Raw genomic sequence first — 26,924 nt, 5'->3', positions numbered from 1 at the left:
AAAATTTAAATTTCAAAAACTGCCCGAAAATAAAATTTTAGGAACTTGTTTTTAGTTAAGTGAAACATGTTTTTCTCAGAAAAAATCAGAAAAATATGTATGCTTAAGTTTTAAAAAATATGTAGATGTAGATTAAAGTACTCCTAGTTAAAGTTATAGTTTTAAAAAAAGTGTAAACATAAATAAATAAGTACAATAATTTATGAAGCAATTTCCAAAAGAAAAAGGCTGAGAATTCACATAAGAACTGCTCGATATGTAAATGTGAGCACTGAAATTTATCGTTCAAAAAAATTACCCTGTCATTTTTGAAACAAACAAAAAATACGTCCAGAAACCGCTAAAATTTAAATTATTTTACAAAATATAACCAAAAGTCGTGAATGGAACACGTTTGTAGTTTTGTGCACAGAAAAATTTGAATAATTTCTAGTTTAAATAATTTAATTTAGTTTAAATTTTGTTATATGTAAAGAGTTTGCGAAATGTTGCACAGCAACTTTGCCGTTCAATATTCGGTTCCACACTAATCGCATATAAAAACCTATAGTTCAACGGGAACTATTGCTTGATAATGAAAAAATTTTCATCATACTGAATTCTTAAAACCTGTTCCGCTATCACTCGAATAGTTATAGGGAAAAATTACAATTTGCGCCTTGTTAGCCTGTATATGTTATATTTTGTAACGTTGTGTTTGTCGTTGATCTGTTAATTTAACTTGATAATTTAGTGAAATGAGGGAAATTTCTGGAAAATTGATCACCACTATTTTTTGAATAGATATATAGTTTTGGTTACATAGGAAATAAGGGAATTTTTCGTATTTTTACATTCAAAACTGGAGTCCTATGTAACGTTATGTTTGTCGTTGATCTGTTTATTTAACTTAATAATTTAGTAACACAAGGGAAATTTCTGGAAAAGTAACCACCACTTTTTTCAGCAAATGTATAGTTTTGGTTAAATAGGAAATAAGGGAATTTTTGGTATTTCTACAGTTAAAAACTGGAGTCCTAGGCCTAACGGTAAGTACGGAAGTATTTTCCGAAAGGATCAGTTCATCTCATCTTAACTGATCCGTTCGGTACCTGTTCTGTATCGCTCCTGGTGTATTTTGAAGCGTACGGTGATTCTTAGGGCGAAAAAAACCCCCACTTAGGCCGTATGACGTCGGCGATTTGGTGCCGCTTGCTGACCGTCGTTGTCGTCGCCGTCGTCGTCGTCGTCTCGTTCACATGGGCTCAGCCGAACTACCTCACCGAACAGGATTTCATTAATGCCGCAAAATTACCGTCTACCGGTCAACGAATGAAACCGCTCTACAATGATGTTCACTTTCCGATCAGGGTTAGTGTTTGTGTGATTTTCATGGATTTTGCAGATTTTGGTTAAGGGATTGCCTCAGCCTCGCGAACGTTAGATCCATAATTTGCATTTTTACATAATTTTTACCTATAAACCTTAATTCAGCTAAAGTAGTTTGAATTTGGGCTGCTTAAATTCTTCGAGTTTAAATCAGCAGTGAAACCATTGAGGTAATTTTTCCTCGTAAAAGTTCTCTTATGTTATAGGAAGCTTCTAACCGTGAAAAAAGTAGAAATATTTGTAAATTTAGAGTTTAGTGTAATAAGTGAACTTCAGTTCAAAAAAATGCTTTTGTGGGCAAAAAAGTGTTTCCGATCACATGAATTTGTTTAAATCATTCTTATTCCTTTACTTGTGACCATCACGATCACATCCATGCCTTCTACATTTCCTGAAAACTGATTCTCGACTCACAGAAATCTACAAAATTGTAAGAAATCCACCACTCATCTTTTTTTCAAATTTTCCATAGGTTTTCATGTTCAAAACTGCTAAATTCTATAGAGATTCTTGACTTTTTCTTACTTTTTTTGCTCACCATTGAAGGCAGGATATCAAGAAAATTACGATGATGGGAACTTTTCAAGGATAGATAAGGGTAGAGGTGTAGTGCACGGATGTGAGAGTTATAATGCTCAGGTTCCCCGAATTATGTAAAGAAAATATAGCGTGTGAAACTGCCTTGTGTGATCTGGTCTCTCCAACGATACTACTTGTTACGCGATAGAATGCAAGCAGCTTTGTCGACGTTTAACGTCCGTAATCCCGCAATGGCATGTATGTAACTCAACACTAGAAGCACCACATCGCCCAAACTATCGTCGATGCGTAGCGGATCCCTCTCATTCCGTTATCCGCAAAAAGTTGCATCGTTGGGTAGACGGGATCACAGAAGACTGTTTCACGTACCGTTCTTCTCGTTTCTTAACTTACTTACTTGAAAAGCCAGAACAACCACGCTTGAAACAAGCCTGTGTGATCCCATCTCCCTAACAACGCAACTTCTTACGGGTAATGGATCAAGAGCAGTCCGCTACGCATCGACGACAGTTCGATTCGTAAGAAGTTGCATTGTTGGGTAGACTGGATCACACAAAGCTGTTTCATGTTTTTTTCAGGATTAACAAAGAGAATTGAGCGTATTTACACTTATACTAGTAAACTACACCCCCTATCTTCTTGGATAGAATCTAGTGTCGTCAATTTTATAACACACCACCTTTGCCTGGGAAATTTTCTTACGTTTGCAAAGTATAATATGTTTTAATATAAATAAATATAATTTAGTATAAATAAATGCAAATTTTTGATATAAATAAAAAAAAACAAATATAATGAATATAAATAAAAGTAATGTTAGTGTAAATAAATATAAATAAATATAAATTCTATATAAATAGGTGATGCTAGACAAAATGAGGGTAACAGAGGTGTTGAGGCATTCATCTGTTTTCATCCACGGTTCAGCTTGCTAATATACGTTGGGTAGTGGAAAACTGCATTAACGAACCATTAAGTAGAACATTTTTGAATTTTCTTCGTAAGAAAGAAAGTAAGAAGCTGCCAATGAATTACAAAAACCAGAATTTTTCCTGATTTTCCCGTTTCAGAGAGCTAAACGCGGTGGTGGAGTTGGCGTAGCATCACAAGACGATAAATGGCCTAACGGACGAGTTCCCTACGTTCTCTCAGCCGCTTACAGTATGACATTTCCGATTCTGAGCGAAAAAAAAAATTCCGTCGAAAAATCACATCGATTTCAGATGAAAATCAGCGTGCGGTGATCGCTAGAGCGATTGCGGGTTATCAGGCAAAAACCTGCATCCGATTTGTGCCGAAAACACCACTCGACCGTGATTACATCGTAATTTCTAAACTTGACGGGTTAGCTGATTAAAATTCCAGAAAAATAGGTGACTCGTGAAATTTTCTTCGGATTTTTTCAGGTGTTATGCGGATTTTTCACGGGTAGGCGGTCGACAACAGGTTTCGTTAGCGGATGAATGTATCGACTACGCGACAATTATACATGAATTTATGCATGTTATCGGTTTGTTTGTTGCTACAAAATACTGTGGGAAAAAATAATAAAATAATAAATAATTGAAAAATCGTAAATAGTTGTTGTCAAAAAATCTGAAAAATACTATATCATTTCGTTATTAAAGGATTCATTCATGAACATCAACGAGAGGATCGTGACAGTTATGTGAATATCCTCTACCAGAATATTATTCCAGGTACGGTCATGTTGTTCCTGAGCGGAATTTAAAACCTCTTGCTACTATAATTTTAACCCGTTTAAATCTTTAATTTAATAATTTAATTTTAATTTAATTTTTTCAGGCGCTAACTCAGATTTTGACAAATTATCGCAACTGGATCTTTCGTATTACGGTGAAGGATACGATTATCTTTCCATAATGCACTACGAAAGCAACGAGGGCAGCAAAAATGGAAGAAATACAATCGAAGCAAAGGTACAGTACAAGAGAGTTACTCATTCTAAACTATGATTTTACAAGAAAAAAAAAGAAAAATTATTTCGGATTTTATTTAACTATGTGATAAACCTCTGAATCATCCGGCTTATGAACTTTGTTCTTGGATGAGTAAAAGAGGTAAATATGCGTTCAATTGTCGTCTTAGTGACTTCACACTCTCGAGAAAAAAAAATACGCCGGTCTAGTGCTGAATGTATTTGTTTACTGAAACTTTCCGGACATCCAAACATTAGTTGCAAAACAGAACGGGTGCACATTTTTTGGGGGAACGTTGAAAAAGCACTAAAAAATCCAAATTTTAAGGGATTTATGGATGTAATGTAGTTTCAAACTTATTCACATTCGTGTACAAAAAAAGTAAATAAATATTTGGTACCACATCAGAATAACTGCTGCTTTAAAAAAACATCACATATTACTTCTCTGCCCTAATAAGGAATCCTAGATCAAATATAGGATTTAGCCTGGTAATCCTCCTTAATTCAGCATCGCTTAAAAGATTAAAGGATGGAAATTTCGGGAAAAATCTCCAGAAGGATGATGCGAAACATTCACTCACTGACTTATTGTGTAAATAATACTTGTAAAAATATAAACTAAACGAAACTGTCAGTTAGAACCTTTTTCCCTTTATGATTTCAAATTAAGCATATACATACATAGGTGCCAGTTAGTTACAGAAATATTCATTTTATTTAATAATAATATAATGTGTTACTCACTATTCTATTTAATTTATTTAACTTCTTTTAATTACTATTTTTATTTTCATTTAACAGCGTTATAATTTTATTTAATAACGTAAATATTCGGACGAAAGGGACACGGGAGTGGTTAGATCCAGTGCTTCCAGAGACAAAAAATATTGGATAAAAAATGAAAAGAATATCTTGAGGCTATTCTATGTACCATTTTTATTCACTTCTTTTGTTAATTTTTAAAACGTCCATCTTAAATAATAAAAATAACGCGCAAAAATCAGGAAGATCAGTAGGTACTCGAATACTGGTGAACGTTTCATGTGGGAAAAACCTCAGCCTCCTAATCTTCTTTTTTTAAGCAATTTTTTTCGTCTTAGTCAACTAGACATCAACGATTTTATTACATGTAAACTATAATTTCAATCTATCCAGTTGTTGGGAAGATCCAAGAACGAACAAATATTTACGAGATGCGATTTCTCTCGAGAATGACGCTGATTTATTTATCGAATGAATCATAATGAGTAATTTGATTCGTGATTCCCTGCTAGTCGAACCTAAGTCGGATTTGAAGGAAAAAATTGTAGTTAGCCCATAATTTCGCCCAATAATTTCAGAGATGCTCTGACTTTTTATGAAGAAATAAAATAAATATTCAGTTTCTATACAATAAAATCAAATTCTTCAAAAAATAGGGTATTCCAACCGAAAAAGGTAAAATTTTTATGGCACAATGATTCTATTTATTTTCTATTTATTCGTATTCTTCTAATTATTTCAGTGTTTTTTTTTCTTTCGAGGATAGTTATAGAAGACGAACATAGAACATTAAGCATGAGAAAAATTCATGAAATCCCATGAAAGACATAAAAAAATAAATATATAAACATAAAACACATATAAACAAATAAACAATATAAACATATAAGCATAAATGAACAGCAGCAATCTAGGAAATCACAATACCTAAAGATACATAGTAGGGGGAGATGTATTTGCTGTGTAAATTTCTCCAGTATATTTATCCTTGAGAGGACAAATCTAACCATTCTCAGTCTCGTTATCCAGCAGATTTATCCTTTAAAGGACAAATATAACCATCAAACCTCCTTTTTCCAACCGTGACATACAATGCAATATAATTCTTTTTATTTTGGCGCAATCTCAGCGCCACGGTAGATCAATTTGGGAGGCAACTGCTTCTCAAATGAACATTTCTAGTGTTAACACGGCTGGATATATTTATCCGCCATGAGACGCGTTTATTCATGGACTGGAATTTTTATTGGATAACAATATAACTAACCCAGAATTATTTGCTTGCAAGAACGAGTTTACGAGGTTGGATAAATAACACTGGACGCGGACCCTGGGGTTCTGTTGTTCTACATTTTTTTTGTTTATTGTTTGCCATTTATTTATTGCTTTTAAAAAATTTTCTTCACTTTTTATTGATTTGCTTGAGCTATGGCCGAGATTATTATTGATATTTATTAACAGCTAACGTTTCGGCGTTTTCGCCTTCATCAGAGCCTGAAAAAAAATCAAAGCCATTCAAGTTTTCTTCACTATTCCATCACATAATCTTTGCATCATTTAGGATGCTCGATTCACACCTCTAATGGGAAAAAGCACCGATTTCTCAATGTCGGATCTTAAACGGGTGAATCGAGCCTATTCGTGCTGGGGTTACATGAATCGCAACGGCTGATCTCATCGATCATTCTGGATTTTTCTCGGACAACATCCCACAAAACCGCCATGATAACGCAAGTTAGGCATGGATCTGACTTGAGTATATGTTTAATAATGATTCGAAATCTTATTGATTCACCTGATCCTCGTCGCTTCCTAGTCGTTGTTGATACCGGTTGGAGCAATATGCCTCGGTGTTCTCTCGTTCTGCTTGATTTGCTGATAACCTAAATGGTATTGAGTTTTGTTTGTATATATTTTGTTGTGCATGTCATTAAGGTCATTAAATCACTCCACGAATCTGAGGTGGTACGGATTTCAGGGGGAGTATGCGTATACGGCATAGTAGATTCTGGGGAGGAGAGTGATTCCGTCCATTTCTTCCTAATTGCCGTAAAAAACGGACCGGAAGACACGGCTTCGGGCATTCTGGCGCACTATTTTCTATAAAGAGTTCGATTGGAGCGCGCCAGCCTTGTGCGTACGCCGCATCTTCGGGCCGTTTTTTACGGCAATTAGGAAGAAATGCACGGAATCACCCCCCTCTCCATAATCTACTATCCCTTATAAGAACACTCCACCTGAAATCTGCATCAGCTCAGATTCATGGGGTGATGCCTTTAAGGTGTCTAATACTTGTGCAAAATTTCATCTATGTAAATCTTATTCAATGGGAAAAAAACCGCTGTGAAAAGGAAAATATTCAACTGCTACAGTTATCATAAATAACAGCCTTCAAATCATTATTGATCTCCATTTTTTCAATCTTAACCTTGAAATATCAAAGCGGAAAACGTAATCGAAATTCAGTCAAAATGTAAAAAATGGGAGCAACCACAAAGTTTCTCATATTTCCAAGGTACTCCTAAATCCCAAGTGATTGCATTAATTTTCTATTAGTGTGAGTACGAGGTTTTTAGATGGGACTTTTTTCTTTAGCCTGACGTTTCGCCTTTTTCGATGTTCAGAGGCCCACACTAGGTTGAAAACTCCTTATGTTTATTCCAGAAAGTGGCACACTAACCTAGATCAATGTTTCGATAATCGTTCAAAGTAGTGGAAACCCCATGCCCATTAAAAGTAATCGTACGTAGTGCTCAACTGGCTAGCACCGGATCTGCGGCTGCAGGAGGCTGCTCAGAGTACCAACGAATACTCATTGTCGTTAGGGACCACCAGTGACAATATAGCTAACTTGATCTACACACACAGTACTAGGTAGTAGATAGTATTAGATAGATCACAGAGTGCTAAAAGTGACAAGAGCTCATTCGTTATCAACAAACATTCATCCCCATTATTTTTGAGGGGTTGCTTTTAAGAATCTAGAACGCCCTCAACATCTTCCTTTCTGATTTTTGCTTCGTGAGTCACTATGAAGCATTTTACGTCAAAATAGTTTACCGTTTGGATGCTTTCTGCAGGTGATAAGGCGCTTGAGAGAATAAATCACTAATGGCTTTGATTTTTTCAAGCTCTGACAAATGCAAAAACGCCGAAACGTTAGCGGTCAATAAATATCAATACCAATCTTGGCCATACCTCAAGCAAATCAATGAAATATGATGGTTTCCGTTGGCAGCCTCATTTCTATGCCTTCCAAGTGGTGTTGTCAAACTTTCAAGCCGTTTTCTGACACATGTTCAATAATCCTAACCGCAAGATTCCTACCGGTTTCTCGAATCTAAGTTGCAGTGCACATCAAGGACTTAATCCCATATATTATCCCTATTTGTGCCCAGTCGTCTGTGTTTGCCTTGGATGGCATAGGCACGAGGCCTACAGCGGAAACCATAAAGATTGGAAATGCATTATACTGTGTCACAAAACAGAAATATCGGTAAGGAAGACGTTAGAGGCGTTTTCGATCCTAAAAGATATCCCTCAATAAATAGTAGAAATGAATGCTTGTTAGTAACGAATGAACCTTTGCCACTTACACAGCTGTGTGACCTATGACTGCCTGATATTGAATGTGTAGATCAAATCGTCTACCCTCGTCCTTGCCGTCCCTGGTGATCCACACACAGCAATACTCATTCGGTGGTGCACTAAGTAGTGACAGGTGCGTGCTACCAGTCGCACATCATTGGGTGGAGCAATAACTAGCAGTATTTTCAATGTATATGGCTTCTGCTTTCATTACCTTGAACAAATATCGAAAAACTGACTCAGGATAGTGTGGGGCTTTATGGAATAAACATAGGACTGATCCATTCAACCTCTATCTAGATCTCTGAAGAAGGTAAAAGAAGCCGAAACGTGAGGGTGATAAAGGTTATTCCTAAAAACATCGTGGGCACACTAAGAGAAACGTAGGTAGAAAAATACCGCAGTTCCAGGGTATGAGGACATTTGAACCACTACGTGACTGCACGAGTGATCGATTCGGATATATTGCCAATTAGCCTTAGTTGCTTGATTTTGACCAGTCAAGTCAGCCAAATGGCTTCAAAAATTTAGCCAAAAATTTATTTATCAGTTAAGAATTGGCAACGTAGAGTTGCATTCGTTATGAAACTGCAACTTCTAAATTATCTGCCAAAGGAAAGTCTGTGTTTCTAAGGCTGAACTTAATTAATCGGCGCACTGGTATTATCGCCTAACGCAGTTGCCCACATCTTCGCCGAGGCGTTTCGTCCGTTGGGAATAGCTCTGCTCAACCTTCTCGATCAGTTGCTCCGCACTGAATCCATTTATTCTCGCGTGAACTGCCTATCGACTTTTAGTTACCCGAATACCTCAGCTCGACAATGTCCAGAAGTTCAGCGTAACGAAACAGAGAGTTGTCAGCAAACGTTCCACGCTTCCTCTAGGTACTTGACCTTTTTGTGTTAGACTTTGGCTAAACAACAACATCTTTTTGCAACATCTGGGTAACCTTGGCCAAATAGCTTTGCAAGGTATACAGCTGGTACGTGTTCAGAACGTACCCTCAAATGCCTGATTGCGTTTGGTGTAAGCAGGGTCAGATACTAATCCAAAACGTGTACGCGGCCTCAAGAGTAGGAGGAGTACATGCACTATACGACACGTTTATACGTAAAGGCAGCTCTTTAGACTCCCCACTACTCTTGCATCTATCCGTCTGTCTAACCATTTAAACCTTCCACCCCGTCGCGATAGTCGTAAATTAAGTGAAATCAAAGAAATCTGCTGTTATATCATTCGCGCGAAGAGCGAGTATTGTTCATTCGCTCACTTTTGACCACTCACACAAGTCGGACAGTTATATCCTTCCCCTGTCCATCAGGTTAGTGTTGTGTCAGTTAAGACTTTCTTTTAGAAGAATTGACAAAACAAAGAAGGGAGTTCTAAATAATTTCACAGGTTGTTTTTGTCGTGTTGTCGTCTTACAGCGTTTCCCTCTTAGAAAGGGTGGAATTGATCCTTGTCGTCAAACCAACTTTAGCTGTCTTTTACTGTCGGCACATTCAAGAGCATGACTACAAGTCTTCATATGTGTGGGAGGTTTTGCTTCTCCGTGCAAATTTTCTTCAGGGACCACTTTAACTAGTAGATTTACAACACTTTCTCCTACGTTTCATTGTCGCAATGCAAACGTAGCAGGCCTATGCGGTTGCTATGAAGACGGTGGAGTACTGCAGTGTAAATTGCGAATACGGAAACCTTTGTTATAGCAGTTGTAGAGGTGAACGCCTCTCGCTCTTTCGACCTGCATCGTCTAGGTCCCATCGCGATGCCCATGGTGATATGTAATCCCTTTCACCCTTCTGAATGTGTCCATTGGGGATGTTACCTGGATAACAGACACCAAAATACCGCCGTAATTCCTTCCTGTGTCAGTTCCGCCTACGCTTAGGCCATATGACTTTGCCAGACGCTGTTCGTCCACAAGTTCTACTGTCTCCATCGATTCATTTTTCGCTTTTCATCCTGTAATCTACAACTTGTAGCAAACATAGTAGTGTTGCCGGTCCACTCCTCCATCTCTCCAACAATTAACTTCGAATATTGGCAGATAACGCGATTAACTAGTTTGATATGAGTTCAAGACCCTCAAATCATCAGCGGCTATAAATGGCATTATTTTGAGTTGATGCTCGTTGGTTCGGTGGTTCAGCGAACACTTATCAATGTCATGCTATATAATAATGGGCTATGTCTGTCATGCACGTGTGTTTGTGTGTGTTTGTGAAACGGAATTCTTAAAACGGGTGCGACCGGTCCACTGGCGTGGAATTGCTGCCCCAAACTGCACTAGCATCGCGCAGTAACTTCGTGTTCATGTCGCAAAAGGTAAGTGGGGTATTGCAACCGTTTCATAGCCGTGCCTGCTCACCTTTTTCACCTCTATGACTTCTTCGCGTCTGTGTTTCCCTGCACATTTGCCTTAGGTTGGTAACATGACGTCCTGTGATACCGAATCCTTCAACGAACAGCAGTTGCTTCCCAAACAACCTAATACTTCATCTTTGAAAAAAAAGACAACTTGCTGGACGAAAGGATGAAATCTTCCTACGTACCGTACTAATTCGAAACTGGTGCAACTCGAAGTGTGCGCATGTAACTGTGACAACGTTGAGTTCCTAACATATGACCTCGGATACATTAGCCCGAAGTCGAGACGTTCCCAATTTGGCCACACTCCACCATTCCACGTATGATGTTCGAAAACGAGCACTTAGTTCTACTCATACTCTTGGCATCAGGACTTTCCTTTTCTCGACGTATCTTACGTTAGTTCTGACAACGACAACATTCACTTAATTGATTGATCTGTGCTATTTGATCGCTCCGTGTTGCTTTGCATTGTTTCTATCCATCATTTTATATCGCAGTCCTCATGAAAGATGTTCGGAGGTTTTGTGGGTGACGTTGACGAGCTCCAGCCGTGCTGCAGTTGAGCCACATCCAGTTGTGCTCTGATCCATCTGTGCTGTAAACGCATCGGCCATCGGCAATGTCCTGCAAAAGCGTTTTGCATCTCTTGGCGTACGGTCAAAAGTACCGCCTATCTATTGTCGATTCTTCTCACAATGTGACCATCCTATCTATAAGTTTGATGCAGTAGTTTACCTCTGCATGTGCCCACACTACTTCAAATGTTCCTTATTAAAGGAGGGAATCGATATGACGCCGGAGAGTTGGCGTCGAGTCCCTCTGCATCCCTTTAATACTCAAACGGGCTCCCTTCTAAAATATTTGCACAAGAGTGGTGGCGGAGAACTTATGCATTTACCTAATATACTTGGCTTTCGGCATATATTCGGAAGACGGAACCTTTCTCTTAAAGGCAGCATACCACTGCCTGAATCTGAGGTGGTGCGGATTTCAGGTGGAGTATCCGCATACGGGGTCGTAGATTATGGAGACGGGAGTAGTTCCGCTCATCTCTCCCTGCATCACTGCAAACAGCCGCCTCCAGAATACTGCTTTGTACGACGCCATCTATTGTAACGCTCCACCCCTTGCGCCGCCTCCGCCCTGTGATTCGTCGAAAATCAATTCGGACTGCCCCGATAGGCAGTAAGGGGCGATACGTGTGCAAGTGTGGCGCGCTGCAATAGAAGGCATCGTACAAAACAGCATTCAGGGGCAGGCTGCTTGCAGTGATTCAGGGAGAGATGAGCGGTGCGACCCCGGTCTCCATAATCTGCGACCATGTATACGGATACTCCACCTGAAATCCGTACCACCCCAGATTCCTGCTGCCTTTAAGTCGGAGCTGGAAGCTTATCAACCTGCGGTGGAACAGTGGTGAGGAGTAGACGTATTCTCCTAGAATCTGAAGTGTAATATAGAAAAATGACAATCTAAGTGTTGTTCAGAATCTACTTTAGCGCACCGCATTGGAACAGAGCACAGGTTTCGATAATAATGCTTTGCACTCTGTGAACTCAAACTACAAACTTTCCGCATTCATACTTCAAGCGGCTTGAGTTTATAATAATTAATGGTTTTTAAGGAAGCGTTTGAAGTGTTATTTAATGATATATCGGAACCACCACTGAAAGCTAGAAAAGTAAGTATTTGAAGAATTGCTTCAAGGGAAAATACCCAGAGGGAGACAGAAGTGGACACAGGTAGAGAGATATAGGAAGAGAGATAGAGGAGATAGACATAGTAAGAGGAGATGGATATGGAGATAGAGATAGAAGCTGAGGATGATAGAAGCTAGAGATAGAGATAGACAAAGAGGGAGAGCTATAGATAAAGATAAGGTAAGAGATAGAGATAGAGAGAGGTAGGTCTAGAGATAGAGGTAGAGATAAAGATAGACCCAGAGGAAATGGACATAGAACTAGAGATAGAGGAAGAGGTAGAGATAGAGATATAGATAGAAAGAGATTGGGGTAGAGATGGAGATATAGACAGAGTTAGAGATAGAGACAGAGTACGGATAGACACAGAGGAAACGAATATGGCGATAGAGATAGAAATAGCGATGTATATAGACATAGAGATAGGGGTAGAGTTAGAAATAGAGATGATAGGGGTAGAGATAGAGATAAAGATAGAGATAGGAGGGATAGAGATAGGGACAGAGAAGGGGATAGAGATAGGGATAGACACAGAGGAGACGAATATAGAGATAGAGAGATAGGGGTAGAGATGGGGATAGAGACATGGATAGAGATAGAGAGATAGCAATGTAGAGATTGAGATAAGAGATAGGGAGAGATAGAAATATAGATAGACAGATAGATATGCAGATAGAGTAAGGGAGTGAAAGAGAATCACTAGAGTAACAGATAAAAAGTTTCTCTTTCAGAAAGCAACTTCAGTTTTTTTTTAATCGACTATCCCAAGAAGTTGTACAAAGGTACTGTAATCGTTTTTTTAGTCCCATGGTAACTGCTAATGTTTATTTAGTATATTTCCAAGAAGAAAGGAACTTAAAAGTTTTGCAATAACAGGAAACAATATGACAGATGCCAAAGAAAACATCAAAACAAAAACTGTAAGAGAAACTAATTAACTTTCTGGAATCCCTGGTTCTTTTCTATTTTAAGTTATTTCTAGATTAAAAAAGACATCGTAAATGAAAAGAAAAAAGAAGCTAACGTGTTACCCGTTGGAAGTGAGAACAAAGCCCAATTACCTTGTAAGCATCCGAAAGAGTGTACAACGAGTACATCAATATCAACTGCCACTACGAGCGGAGCACTAAAGCCACAATCAACGGACACCTCACAGATCACTCCGTCAAAAGCGACTAATACTTGCACCGCAAAGAGTATCTCACAAGAGAGTTTGGCAACTTCAAAGCCTGTATTATTAAAAGAAGAAGCAAAAACCTCGGAAGAACAACCAACACAAACCAGAGGTTTATTCGAATGGGCCTTATCAGCTTTTAAAAGTAGATATTCTTTTCTAAAAACGGCTACACCTAAATCATCGCCGTGTAGTCCTCGTCCAAAATCCCTCGTACTTCAAAAAAATGTCGTCACACCTTCGAAAAACACTTCAAAAATTAACGCAACAGTGAGCGCTCCCTGTACTCCTTCAAAACCTAAAACTCCGAGGAAAAACACTGTAGTAAAAACTGGATCCACACCCTCAAAACCTACTACAAAAATGAAAACCAAAACGAACACTGCTATCCTTCCTTCGAAACCCTCTCCGAAACTAAGAGACACGGCGAGCGCTGGTACTGTTACTTCAAAATCTACTTCGGAAGTAGGAGACACGGTGAACACTGCTGTATTTCCTGTAAAATCCACTTCGGAAGTGGGAGATACGGTGAACACTGCTGTCATTCCTGTAAAACCCACTCCGGAAGTAAAAGACACAAATAAAAAGAAACCTAAACACGTCACACATACGAACAGAAAGGTGAGTTTTCACTTTTTTATTCCGTGCATTGCTGCCTAAACGACATTTTCTTTTCTTACTTTTTTTTGATACTTTCGTAAAATATGAACTCTCTATTATTATGTACTTTAGTCCAAATCGAAATATATTATCGAAAAAGAAGTATCGGTGGAGCTAAACGAAGGGTCTTCAAATGTTAGTTCAATATCACATCTAAAGCAATCCTTGTAAAATGATATTTTTTCGTTTGTTTCAGTCAGGCAGTACAGAAACCGCAATGGACATATCAACTATAGATCCAAAGGTACCGAGATGTGCAGAAATACTATCAAATTCATTTACGTTCACAAAAATATCACACATATTAGCAACAAAGCAAATATTGCTAGATTGATGTGAAGAAAGCACCAGTAAATTAATTACAACAATACTATGTGTTACAAAAATGCTGTCATGTTAAAAATGCGTTATTACCCAGCGTTGCGCACGTCGGATAACGTTAACCGTCTGGTTGACTTATGTGAACGTACGGGCGTCATCATGCCTTCCACATTTAGGATTGTCGTCATCAGTTTACGTAAAAAGGATCAACCCTTTCGACGTTTGAAGAGCTGCGCAAGCAAAAGATGAGAACTCAAGTAGAGCTCAACTACGTTCTGCAGAGGAACGTTCATAAGTCAGGAATCCAAAAATCTAGAGTTGAACATCTGTTCGGGACGTCGTATTCGACTCTGACCACCGTCTACCTCTTCTCAATCGTGGAATACAGTTCCACAGTAGAAGATCGAAGGCGCAGCAGGCCTGAAAGACGAAGAAAGCAGCAAGAAATTCCGCGAAAGAGTATGTTGTAGTACGGACCAGGAAGAAGCTTTGCGATGTAGATTCTTTATCGTAGTGCATTCAGGACGAAATATCTTCCTCCGTTTCGGATTCGTGGGGTAACAAAGATCATCCGCTTGATATGGATAGACGGAAGGCTACCTGAGTCGTGGAGACAAACAATCATAATTCCCCTCGACAGGTAGTTATCCGTCACGGACCCAAATCTTATTGCTGCGGGTCATGTATAAACTTCTCCCAACCGGGTTCATCGCGAAGAAACAACGCGACAAGAGCAAAGCGACTTTCGTCCTGGTCAATCTACGACTGATCAGGTGTTCATCGTCAGGAGGATGATTGAAATCTGGCAGCGGTATTCAAGGCCAATGAAATTGGGCTTTCTGAACTTTGAAACCGCTTTCGGCTCTCCTTATCGAAGCCGTATTCTTAACGCGCTTCGGACCAATGAACTACCAAGAACGTTTATTCTCTTACTTGATAATAGAATAGAAATGATAGAATTAGGCAACACCTGCTGCAGTTCGAACACCCCCGGATGTACAACATCGTTTGAAAGGGTAACTGGAGTAAAACAAGGGGCAGTGGCAGGACCCTTTCTGATCAATTTCACAATCGGCGACATCACTCACATGCGATCGGCGATCACTGTCCTGCTAATGTCGTCCTATCACCATCAAGACGTCCCTTGACCGATCTCAAGTGCTTTAACGACTATTAAAGTCATCTTTAGCCTATGGATTACGCCTGCGCCCTGATAAGGCAGATAGGCAGGTGTGGACCTCTTCGGGACCTTCAAATGACATCAAGGTAGAGGGGAAGCCGATCGAACTCGGAAGGCGAAAATCGATTGCGTGGGTAGGAGACTGGTTAGACGGCTGCTTGGCTAGTTTTGGCTTACGGTGTACCTTAATAAAGATCCTTATGCAGAAGTCGATGTTGTGTACGTATTTTGATGTGTGATGACACGTGCACAGTATCAAGATCTGACGCAGCCGTCGAAAGTGGCTACAGAAAATCGTCTTCGTTTGTTCACATTACAAGGAGACGAGGAGATCGGCTTGTTCAACGTACTCTGAGGATTTTCCCGCATTTGAGTTGAACAAAGTCTCATGGGCGGAACCGAAAATACTGGACTGATGTGGTGAAAGAAGACTTGAAGACGCTTGGCGTAGAAAAGTAGTTCAGACGAGACGTAAGTTTCGCTAGGAATAGTGACTTGTGGATTGGTAAGTAGGGCAGAGGTGTGCTCCAGAACGACACATCTCGGCGAATTCGATTCGCTTCAGATGATAAAGCCTACCAATCGAGCCAATTAAGTCACTTCACGTCATTTTGTAGATCCGCTTTCCGTAGACAGCTTTGTATAGCTGCGCTCTCATCATTGGAAATGTAAGGTAGACAGAACACAGTCACTTCTGAGCCGTCTTCGAGGTTGTGTCTTCGAAAGGGGATTCGTGCATTTCAAAAAGAGCACAGTTTCTAATAGGAACTGTTTTTTTTGATTACTCGATGCTGGCTATTCCGCGTTCTATAGGGGCCGTTATGGTCTCTATAAAAACCTTTGGGATTAAGGGTTGTCTTACGAGGAGGTCTGCCATTTACCATTTTTTCGCATAAAGTAAGTTCCAATCGATATGCTGTTGGTATAGTATGCAAATTGTTTGGATGTTTTCTGTAAGATATTGAGTCGTCCGACAAGATAAACAACTTAGGACTTACTTTTTGAGACTAATCGAGCTAACTAAGCTAATCGAGAATAGCGAACTCTTGAAAGCAGCGTAACAGATCGATATTGATGATGTCGGAGTCTCTGTGGGCAAATATAGATTTCGGAGAGTGGACTACGACTATGAGCGTGAGCGTGGTCTTGCTCAATTCTTCCAGATTGTCCTAGAAAATGACGCGAAAAACGGCGATTTTTTTTCCACAAGGTACGAACGTAGACACTCCATCCTTACGCACGCGCTGCATGCGCAAGCGAGCGGTCAAAAATCAATGAGGTCTCCTCATTTGCCCATTCAAATAAACCAATCAATAGGCCGCTGAGGAAACCGGAGCGTGTATAAGAGTTGTGCGTTCTACTATGTCTCGTAGGAACTAAAGCGGTTCCCACGCCGTTTTTCTTTACGATATGGGGGAATTGACCGGGTCCCACGCCTCTTACTTGATATTCGCCCACAGAGATCCGAACATCATCAGTTTTGTGATGCGCTGTCTTTGATTCTCGTTTTGTATTTTTATCCTTTCCCATCTTTTGAGTATTTTTTTTAAGTGAAATCTTGAGCAAAATTCCACTCTCCTTCGCCTTTTTTTTCGAACAACGTGTGTTTACGTGGACTACACGTCTCTCCTCTTGATATCAAAAATATAAGTAACAGTGAAGTAAATAAATGAAGCCAGTCGCTGGTTCTCAGCTACACGTACAAATATAATAATCCTCGTTGCCTAATCATGTAGATTTCAGGAAGCGGCCAAATATTCCTTCCTAACTAGGAAGAAAAAGACTGCAGCAGCTACAAATCAAGCACGATGCGAAGATTCTGTGATGACTGGTTGCGTAGATTCTGACCTATTTGTAAGTGTTTATATTCACACAAAGTAGATGCGTTTGCTTCCGGATTCAAAGGATTATGCCACATATGTTGTTGTATACACCGAAATCTTCAAATTTCCAGACGTTACAAGAGAAATCACGAATGGATATGAAGAAACTGGAAGATTTCTTCTCTATAACGCCAAAAAAACAGAACGATACACCAAAAAAATCACCCGCCAATGTGTCATCTGCCACTAAATCACCACAGGTTTCACAAGTATCAGGTCGAAAAGCAGACAAAATCGCCAAATTGCATGACACCAACAGGAAAGAGAAGGAGAAAAAGAAGCCAAAAAAGAATACGACAAAGGTGTTGGCATCGCTTTTTCATGGTTCATCGCATGGTGAGTCACGAGTTCTTTCCCGTATTATCCCCGAGTCAAAATGACCTCAAAAAGTTGAAGTACTGCGAAGCGGTGGGTGTAGCGATTGCAATCAGGGCGGGACCCTTGTCGGTTTTTTGTGTCCCAATCGCTCCACATTGGAACGCTATGCATTAAGTTTCGGGACAGATTTATTTATGCGTAGTTAATGATAAACAATCAATATTGGGTAAATTATTTCCTAAACCTACCGTAGTTTTGAGATAGAGCTTACAAATAAGGTGAATAGTGAGGAGATTTTGGCTTCTCTTCTTATTTATTGATCGAAAAATAGGAAATAGGAAGTAGAAGAAAGGAAATAGTTCAATTTAGAATCATTTGAGGTTTATGTATGCGTCCCGGTGTTTTGGTATCCTTCCAGAAGAATCCGGGACCAATTTATAAATCTTGAAGGGATGAAAGGCTTGGTTGGCGCTAGCACGGTTTCGAACCATCACTCGTACAGTACAAAGAAAACAGTATTAAGTGGTAAAATTATGCACAATAGCGCGTATATTGCAAATCTTAAAGGCATCACTCCACGAATCTGAGGTGGACGATACGGCTTCGAGCGATCCGGGAGCGCTATTTTCTACAACGAGTTCGATTGGAGCGCACCAGCCCTGTGCTGCGCCGCATCTTCGTTTTTTACGGCAATTAGGAAGAAATGAACGGAATCACCCCTCTCCATAATCTACTATCCCGAACATGAATACTCCACCTGAAATCCGTACCACCCCAGATTCGTGGGGTGGTGCCTTTAAGAAACTCCGTAGTCCAAGTCTGACACCGGTTTATTGACTCCTGAGGGATGAAGGGCTTGGTTGGCGCTAGGGCGATTTCGAACCAACGTTCAGGCACCACACTGGCATGCTTTAACTGCTCTTAGAATAAAATCTTTGGAGTATCAATCCACTTGGGATGCGTTAACGGGTTTCGTAATCGCTGGGGTTTTTGGGACGAGTTTTCGCCTACACAATGCCATTGCGGAGTCTAGTCGATCTATCAAGCCACTGCTTTTATCCTCCTGCGAAAAATCTGATGTGACCCCGAAGGGAAGAACGCCTCAGCTGGCCCTAGCTCGATGGTTCCGAACCCATCTATCGATCACTTCAAATCAGTAATCACCGCAAAACCTCTTGCCGGCTGCGCTACAGCCACTCCAGAAAAAATAATCACTGTTGCATAGTAAATCAAAAACATTCTACTATATATCATTTGTAGTATACATATTACAGATAAGAATAGAAAGAAGACCAGAGGAAAATCGGCAAGTGTGGAGAAGGTTAAACAATGATTTTATCTCAGGAATGAAATTTATGATGTCTTTTTTTATGGACATATATGTGGTATCTCATATTCTACATATTTCAACAATTTTTAAGTGTAAAAAAATGCAACAATCAATAAGGGGATAAGGTGCAGAAACAATTCTAAGACGAATTTCTTCACCTTATCCAGTTGCACCCATCCCGAATGTGAAAATTCCTCTATTCGCTGAGTTTGGAGCACAGCAGAGGTTGCGCGATGGTCGCAAAAACGGAAAATTACCCGAAAGTTCAGATCAGTCCCGTCAAAAAAATCAATAATCCGAGAATTTCAAGCTTTTGAATTCGAAGATGTCGAATACAGATTGATATTCGGAAGTGTGGACCATTTCTATATCGCATAAACCCTTTAGAGGAGCTTAGGTCCCGTCTTGATCATAGGTCCCATTAAGATCTTATTCTTACATAAAACGAATGATACGGCGAAGACACCGTATAACCAACATGGATTTGCAAAATGTAGAAAAATTCCTGAACTAACAATGGGATACTAAACGGTAGCGTTGACTGTTCTGCGTGGTCCTGCATGGATTTCTTCTCAGATGCCTGATTTACATAGTTTCCTCAAGAAGAAACACGTAAAAATAGGGTGAGTGTAAATATTGATCGGAGCCCCACACCCAGCACGTGCTGTGATTGGATGCTAACCAGCTGAACCCCGCCCCTTTTCGCACAGAATTCACCTGGGGCCGCTATCTAATGAAACATTTTTCTGCTTTATGGTAGTTCACGATATTCTGAGTTTACAGACTACAGCACTAACAGATCCTCATCCGAAACAGTATATATTTTTATTTCCATTTTTTTTTTCACAAATCATAAATTCAAAAACTCGAATAATACCCTCTGTATTGTACAAAATCATGGAAAAATATGTACAACATCGAATATAGAATCTCTCGAATCCATTTGGTAAAAAGATCAGCGATTAAAAGAAAAGAAGAGAAAAAAAATAGAATGATCAACTCTGACTCTGTAGGGGAAAAAATGCCAACATAGCGAAAGAACTATCAAAAGCAATAACAAACAAACTAGCAATAAGAACTAAAACTAGCAGTTAACTAGCGAAAAACTACGAGTTAAAACGACTACGATGAGATGAGATCCGGTTCCGGATTACGAAGTCAAATATCCCGAACGAATACACCATTGTGTAGCGATCTGCAACGTATTGGATGTACTGTACGTATGCATGTGTACAGTTACATAGTTTCTGGACACCAAGTAGTGCCCAGAATTCACAACACTCACCCCATTACCGTAACAGGACAGCTCCAATTTCGCGTTCGGATCCGACGGATGGTAGGTACGGAATCGGCAATACGGTATATCGGTTAGCGCACTGGCGAAAAGTCCAGCACGAGCGGCAACCGTTCGAAATTCGCTGATTGTCACCGTCGAATTGAACATTATCGATTTTATCATCCACGGACATGTCAAAGCACGCCAAGCCTAGACGAGTAAGGCGGTGAAACTCGTCCGGACAGACACCGGAAAACACGGACAAAATCCCGTGGAACGGGAAGAACTAACGCTGATGAATTGGCACATATCCGCCGCTGTGATGGCAGTAATAGCGGCCGGAGACTCGGAGAACGCGGAGAAGTCCAAACAGCGTACGTGCGCCTCTGCTAGTGATTTTAGCAAGGATCCTGAACGGAAAATGTTGGAAGTGGGGAAATTTTCCCATGACATTGTTTTTAATTTGACGTTTGCTATAGTAAAATTAATTCACAATGAAAATATCGGATTGGAAATAATGATCCGTGGAAAATGACCAAAAACCTTCTCAGGAACACTATCATAAAGGTTAAATAAAATAAATAAATAAAAACAAATGCAGAGACTAAAAATCAGAAAAGTTGTATCGTTTGCATTTTTCTGAACGAAAAAAAGTAGAATAATTAATAAGTAAAAACGAAAAAGTGAATTAACCGTTATAAAAGGTAAGATAAGAATGAAAACACGTTTCAGGAACCTTTCAGGAACTTTCAGAAACCTTCACTAAAGATTACTGCAGATCAAATTCTGGAAAATGTTAGAAAACTACTCGTAATAATTTGTGATCGCCTACATTTCCCGGAGCAATATCCTGACCTCAATTATGAACTGACGGGTCATGTGACGAGGATCACAATCAATGTGACCCACAAACAAATCGCATCGCAGTTCTCACCACATAAGTTATCAGCCGGAGAACCGCCTGAGGGTAGGAAGGGCCGGCGGTGGAGTGTGATATTGCCTGTAGCTTTATGTAGTCCCTATATATGAGCTAACCTGATGTGTACAGATCATTTGTGTTCCTTCCGACGATCCTGATATGTATAAGAAAAAGTGAACTTCTATTATCTGCTACAGTATCGCCGTTGAAGCTTCTCGGGACTTCACCGGGTATACTGTGGCAGATATTGATTTCTCAGCTATCGTATTAATTTATTTTGTTCTATTTATATTCCACCCGATCCCTGATTTTGATTCACAGACTTCGACTATCCGCTACAGTATCGCCGTTGAGGCCGCTAGCGACTTCACCGGGTGTACTGTAGTAGACAGTTATTTCTGGACTTTACTGCTTATATTCCTTGAGCTGATAATTCTGATAATTCTACGAATATCCTGAGTTCTTCTGCGCACAGTAACATGGGTGTACTGTAGTAGACGGAGATTTTTTTTTGCGAATGAGTGGATTTCTGCTATCCGCTACAGTAGCACCGCTGAAGCTTTTAGAGACTTCACCGGGTATACTGTAGTGGACAGGGATTTCTAGACCATTCTCTATCATTTTAATCCATTCCGATTCTAATACTCTTCCTACCAGGCTGATTTTTGCTATCCGCTACAGTACCCCGGGTGAAGCTTTAAGAGACTTCACCGGGAATACTGTAGTAGACAGGGATTTCTATCTGGATGGGGATTATTCTGTAGTATTCATATTTCCGTCGATTCTAATGTGTCAAGAACAAGTTGACTTCGACTGTTCGCTACAGTAACACCGTTGAAGCTTCTGGAGACTTCACCGGGTATACTGTAGTTGACAGTGATTTCTAGACTATTTTGTAGTGCATTTATTCTGTCTTACTATGACGCTAATACGTCTACGACTAAGTTGAATTCTACTATCCACTACAGTAGCACCGTTGAAGCTTATATAGACTTCACCGGGTATACTGTAGTTGACAGAGATTTCAAGACTATTTCAATATATTCTGTATTAAAGGGGATTATTCCTTTTTCTATGTTCAGCAGAGATGTTTCCACGTTAAGCGCGTCCTTAGTAAAGAAAATAGAAATTTATAGAAATAATAGAAAAAATAATAGAAATTTTAGAATTTTAATGTCTCATAACATTCGAAGCAGTGTCCCTGTCAACTGAATTTTTATATGTGAACCTTTTCTCTTTTTTTTCTGAAGGACATTTCAAAAATATTCAATAAGAAAATAGTAAAAATGGTTGTGATTGTATATATCTAGTTAGAGTTTGGAATGAGATAAAGTTGAGAGAGAAATGAGAAAAGTTTGTCCGAAAAAAAAACGTGAAGAAACTAGGTCAGTGCAATGAAAAAAAAAAACAGATCTGGGATCGAGAATAGTCATAATCAAAAATAATTCCATCGTTCTTTTTTTCTTTATTTTTCTTCTTTCCCCGAGAAAATACCCCTAAAAGGGAAATTCGAGTGCATGCAGTCAAATTTTCACTCATCTTACACACACTTGCATTAATTTTGACTTATTATACATACTTAAGTAGATCGATATAATAATATATATATATATATTAGAGAAAATATTGTAAGTAAATAATTATAATATATCATTTATAATGTAAAAACAAATCTTCGTAAATGTTTTTATTCTGACAATCTGTACGGATTGTGGAAATTAGGATAAAATCTCCGTTTCATTCAATTTATATAAAATACAAAAGGAAATTCCCAACCGTTGTTGATAGGTTCGCAAGGGTTTTTCTGGATTGGATACAGAGGATCTTCAGGATAGGATAAATTGAGGCGAGATTTTGAAATTTAAAAGAGAATTTTCTAAAAAAAATCAAAAGAAGTTTTGAGAAAAGATGCGTATGGCCATGTGGTCTATTTTTGCTCGGTATCCGGGAAATGCTAAGAAATTTACCCCTGCTATGAACAAGGAAGCGTTTTAAATGTTATTTAGTAAAAGGAAATTACCTTAGATCAAATATTTGAGGAAATTATGAGGCCAAATTTGAAAGTAGATTTTCAGGATTTGATTTTTCTAGGGAAAGCAACTATAAGGGGTTTTCTTTAAACTCGTGATAGATTTCTAGTCGAAAATTATGGATGTCGGCAAGAGAATCGGATTAAATACAAGTAGTTTTTTTTGTTAAATGGCTTTGGAGAATTACTACTATTATTTATTGAAAAACCCCGCTTTCATTTCCCTGGAAAAGCCTTGCGAATCTATCAATGTCAGGTGGGGCCCTCCTTCTTATATAACTTTAATGGAACGGAAATTTTCTGGTAAACTTTTTAAACCAAGGTTTTTCTCCGGTAAATGACTTTGGAGAGAATTCACAACTTCATCAGATTTGAATCCTATGGAATCCCGGCCCCAGAAAACGTTAACAAACCTTGAACATCTACCCAGAGAATATTTTCGACTTCATTTTGATGTTTAGCATCCAATCGCATTCGAATCTCTTTGAGTTTCCCCAGATACAACGATGCTTTGATTCCTCCAAAAACTTCGGCACCAGTCATATTTTCCAGAATTAATGAGTCCAAATTTCGAAATGAGGATAATCGTCGCAGCGATTCTTCTCCCAAACACCATGAGAAATAGGGGTTTTGAGAGCAGAGTAGTAAGGATCTGAATGAGGAGCTCAGAAAAATCAGAAAAAAAAATCGCCTAGTAAACCCTGGGGAGTAAGGATCTCTCACTTCGGATCTAAGGTCCCACAAATATCCTCACAGAACGCAACCGCATGCGCAAACCTCTCGTCAACTCTTCGCGCCATTAAACGACGCCCACGTTTCAACACATCAATCCTGAGCGCAACAATGTCGAGGAAGGAGAGCAGCTGGAAAAACGAAGTTGCCTCTTTTCCAGCGAATTTTGAATTTGTGCTAATTGTCCTAGAAAAATACCGAATTAGCGGTGCACGAGTCAAGTTTCTGAACACCACCACGTGAATCCCATTCGGCCATCATCCCGCATCGTTTGTGTTGGACGTAGATCGCTCGAAGTTCGGAATCATTCCCACGAAGACATGCACGACGTTTAGCACGATAATCTGAATTACGGGTCCTGAGTGGAAAAGTCCACAAACAAGGGAGTTTAACAAACTGAAAGCGCACGAGAGTAGAATCGTTTCTGCTACCGAACCCTTCCTAGTTATGACTGAAACCTGAAGGAATAAGCTAATTCAATGCTACTTTATACACTCTAACGAAATTTTTCTATCAGCAGGAATTTCTGAAAGGAATTTGAGTAAATCAATCGCTACAGACAAATTTGGGTCAATCAATCGCAAGTTTTCTTCCAAATTTATTTATTTATTTATTTATTTATTACGCTCAAAGGCGACAAAATTTAGACAAAAAAACTCAATTTTTCAGACATATTTCTACTCTAAACTCTTGTCTGCTTGAATGCTCAAAAATGAAGTGATTTTGATTAAAAAAAAGCAATGGAACAGATGGGTTTTTAACAATCCGAAAATTTAAATATATCCATAACAGACATTACAATCGAAAATTTCGATTCTACATTAATTTCTTCAAAAAAAAAAGATTTTCTCTTAGTTTTAGACCACATTTTAACAATTTCTATGTTCTATCCGAGTGCGCTCTCCCGATTATGATTACCCCGTCAAAGAATTTATTGCTATTATTTAATATTTGGTGCTAAAAAATCACTTCCTTTAAAGTTTTTTTTTGAGAAATTAAGTACCTGGCTGTGACGTGTTGAAAGTGGTGAAATGATATTGCATAATTGGACTTCGGCCATCCGTTCGATCATCGCCCGGTTGTAGATCGATATCCATCACATATACATGACAGTGAGCTGGGATTCTGGAAGAATCTGTGCGAGTAGTCTTCAAGGTCTACGATTCGTGTAGTTCCGAAGTGAAAAGTGCAGATTTTCAGGAAGAACTTTTTAATTAATCAATAGCGGCTGATTAGTTAATCAGTTAATTGAGTGATTAATTAAGAGAAGATAATTAAATAGTGCGGTTCTAGACAGAAAATGCACATACGGAATACGGACCTAAATGGAATTAATGGATAATCTCTAATTAACCGTCACTTACCTAGGTACTCTGGCAAGATTGTGCTTAATAAGAGATCGCCACCTCGTCGAGACTTGTGCAGCGCCAAGCGCAACATCTCGCGGTGGTAAAAATTGGATTATCTGAAAATTATCCATTATTCTTTTATTTTTCTCAGTCAATTTTTTATTTCCTCTTCTTCAATTTTCTTTTATTATTAAATCATCTGAAGAGGATGGTAAGAAACGTGAAATCTGAGAGGAAATCTGGAGAGAAAATTCTGGAAAAGCACTGATTCAACGACGCCTCAGCAGAGAAAAAAATTGACGAGAGTTTTTCTATTTTCATGTAGAATTCCTTTATTTCCCTTCTATTCGAAAAAGGCATTTTTTATCCATGGAATAAGTTTATCAGAGATCCTAACGAGGAAAAAAAAGAGCCAAGGGGAAAAAAGTAGAGTGAGAGAGAAAGAAAAAATCAGAAAAAGAAGGTTAAATAAAAGTATTGGGTGGTTGAACACAGTTAGAAAGAAGCTTTTCCGAAAAAAAAAATCACGAGGAAAATCTAAGAATCATGGAATCTCTGAATCCAGGGAAATCCTAGAATCTTAGAATCTAAACTCTCGAAATCAGAAAAAAAAATCCTAGAATTTTCCCCAGGTTTTCCTTGTATGCACTGTAATAAATTGGAGCCGACTAAAACCTGTTCACCTACAGGAAACTAGGAAACTTCAGGATAATCATACATCTGGATCGTAATTGGTCTAATACGTGTTTACTGGTACTGTATGACCATATTAGTAGATGTTTTACGTCATATTAAGTGTATTTATTTGTGGAAACGTTCCCTGGTAGCAACAGAAAAAAGAATTAGCTTAGAAGAAAATTCCCTAATCGCTAGGAACTTGTCTTCGCAGGACCTGTTCGTTTTCGTTAAGCAGCTCACCATTGGAAAAGAAAAGTGAAACTGATCTAGTTGACGAACTTCAGATGTTCGAAGAAATCCTAACCTTTCTAGACGGAAATTAATCTCCGAGGAAATTTCCAGAGCAAGAAAAGAAAAAGAAAACAGGAATAATTCGAACGGAAACAAACCCTAAGCAATAGTTCATTCGGTAGTCGATTAAGATCGAGGTGAACATCGACGCCGTCGATGTTCAACTTCGAGTTCGTCGGCCGCATCCGCAAACTTCGCAACGCAGCGAAACGTGACGGAACGCAACGCAACGACGTCGTCTCACTCACGTCGCATCAACGCGATCATTTCAGGCAACGATGATGACGCGGAATTTACGTATGGCGAATAATTCAGTGTCCTGAAAGTAGGCTATTTTTGTTCGTGGTTCTGGGGAAAAAAATCGCTTGCGAACTTCGGGGGGAACTGGACCCCATCAACGACACGACACGATGGGAAAAGTGAACGAACGAATGACACAAATGAGAGGCGGATAGAGGTAGGTATGACGAATGACTTCATCATTGTTTGGCAATAAAACTGGTTCATACAT

At 39.2% G+C, this 26,924-nt stretch overlaps 2 protein-coding genes across 4 annotated transcripts; one reads left to right on the top strand and one right to left on the bottom strand.

The window, feature by feature from the left end:
• Positions 1-1,167: 1,167 nt before the first annotated feature.
• On the top strand, positions 1,168-19,142 carry RB195_012224 (uncharacterized protein; the record flags this gene model as incomplete). 3 transcript variants are annotated; one of them, XM_064193987.1, is made up of 18 exons in its annotated part: positions 1,168-1,350; positions 2,979-3,069; positions 3,132-3,252; positions 3,315-3,418; positions 3,537-3,608; positions 3,715-3,848; positions 6,174-6,261; positions 9,407-9,521; positions 12,198-12,202; positions 12,251-12,254; positions 13,005-13,055; positions 13,106-13,193; positions 13,256-14,068; positions 14,180-14,242; positions 14,304-14,351; positions 17,352-17,462; positions 17,563-17,827; positions 19,084-19,142. In XM_064193987.1, the coding sequence occupies 18 exons, from the start codon at positions 1,168-1,170 to the stop codon at positions 19,140-19,142; spliced, it is 2,415 nt and encodes an 804-aa protein (XP_064051568.1). The 3 variants fall into 3 exon arrangements, with proteins under 3 accessions (XP_064051568.1, XP_064051570.1, XP_064051569.1); XM_064193986.1 differs by lacking the exons at positions 9,407-9,521; positions 12,198-12,202; positions 12,251-12,254; ... (6 more) ...; positions 17,563-17,827; positions 19,084-19,142 and having other exon boundaries at positions 6,174-6,284; XM_064193985.1 differs by lacking the exons at positions 1,168-1,350; positions 2,979-3,069; positions 3,132-3,252; ... (6 more) ...; positions 12,251-12,254; positions 13,005-13,055 and having other exon boundaries at positions 13,158-13,193.
• A 1,147-nt stretch (positions 19,143-20,289) lies between these two features.
• Positions 20,290-26,598, bottom strand: RB195_012223 (uncharacterized protein; the record flags this gene model as incomplete). Its single annotated transcript, XM_064193984.1, has 9 exons — positions 20,290-20,334; positions 20,425-20,625; positions 20,707-20,825; positions 23,777-24,015; positions 24,087-24,226; positions 24,294-24,439; positions 25,099-25,220; positions 25,460-25,560; positions 26,512-26,598. 9 exons carry the CDS (start codon positions 26,596-26,598, stop codon positions 20,290-20,292), a joined length of 1,200 nt encoding a protein of 399 aa, XP_064051567.1.
• Between the last annotated feature and the right edge of the window lie 326 nt (positions 26,599-26,924).

This window comes from Necator americanus, chromosome III (assembly GCF_031761385.1).
Source record: "Necator americanus strain Aroian chromosome III, whole genome shotgun sequence".
NCBI classification, from domain to species: domain Eukaryota; kingdom Metazoa; phylum Nematoda; class Chromadorea; order Rhabditida; family Ancylostomatidae; genus Necator; species Necator americanus.
The sequence above is the reverse complement of the archived record's forward strand: the minus strand, read 5'-3'. Positions and strand labels throughout refer to the sequence as shown.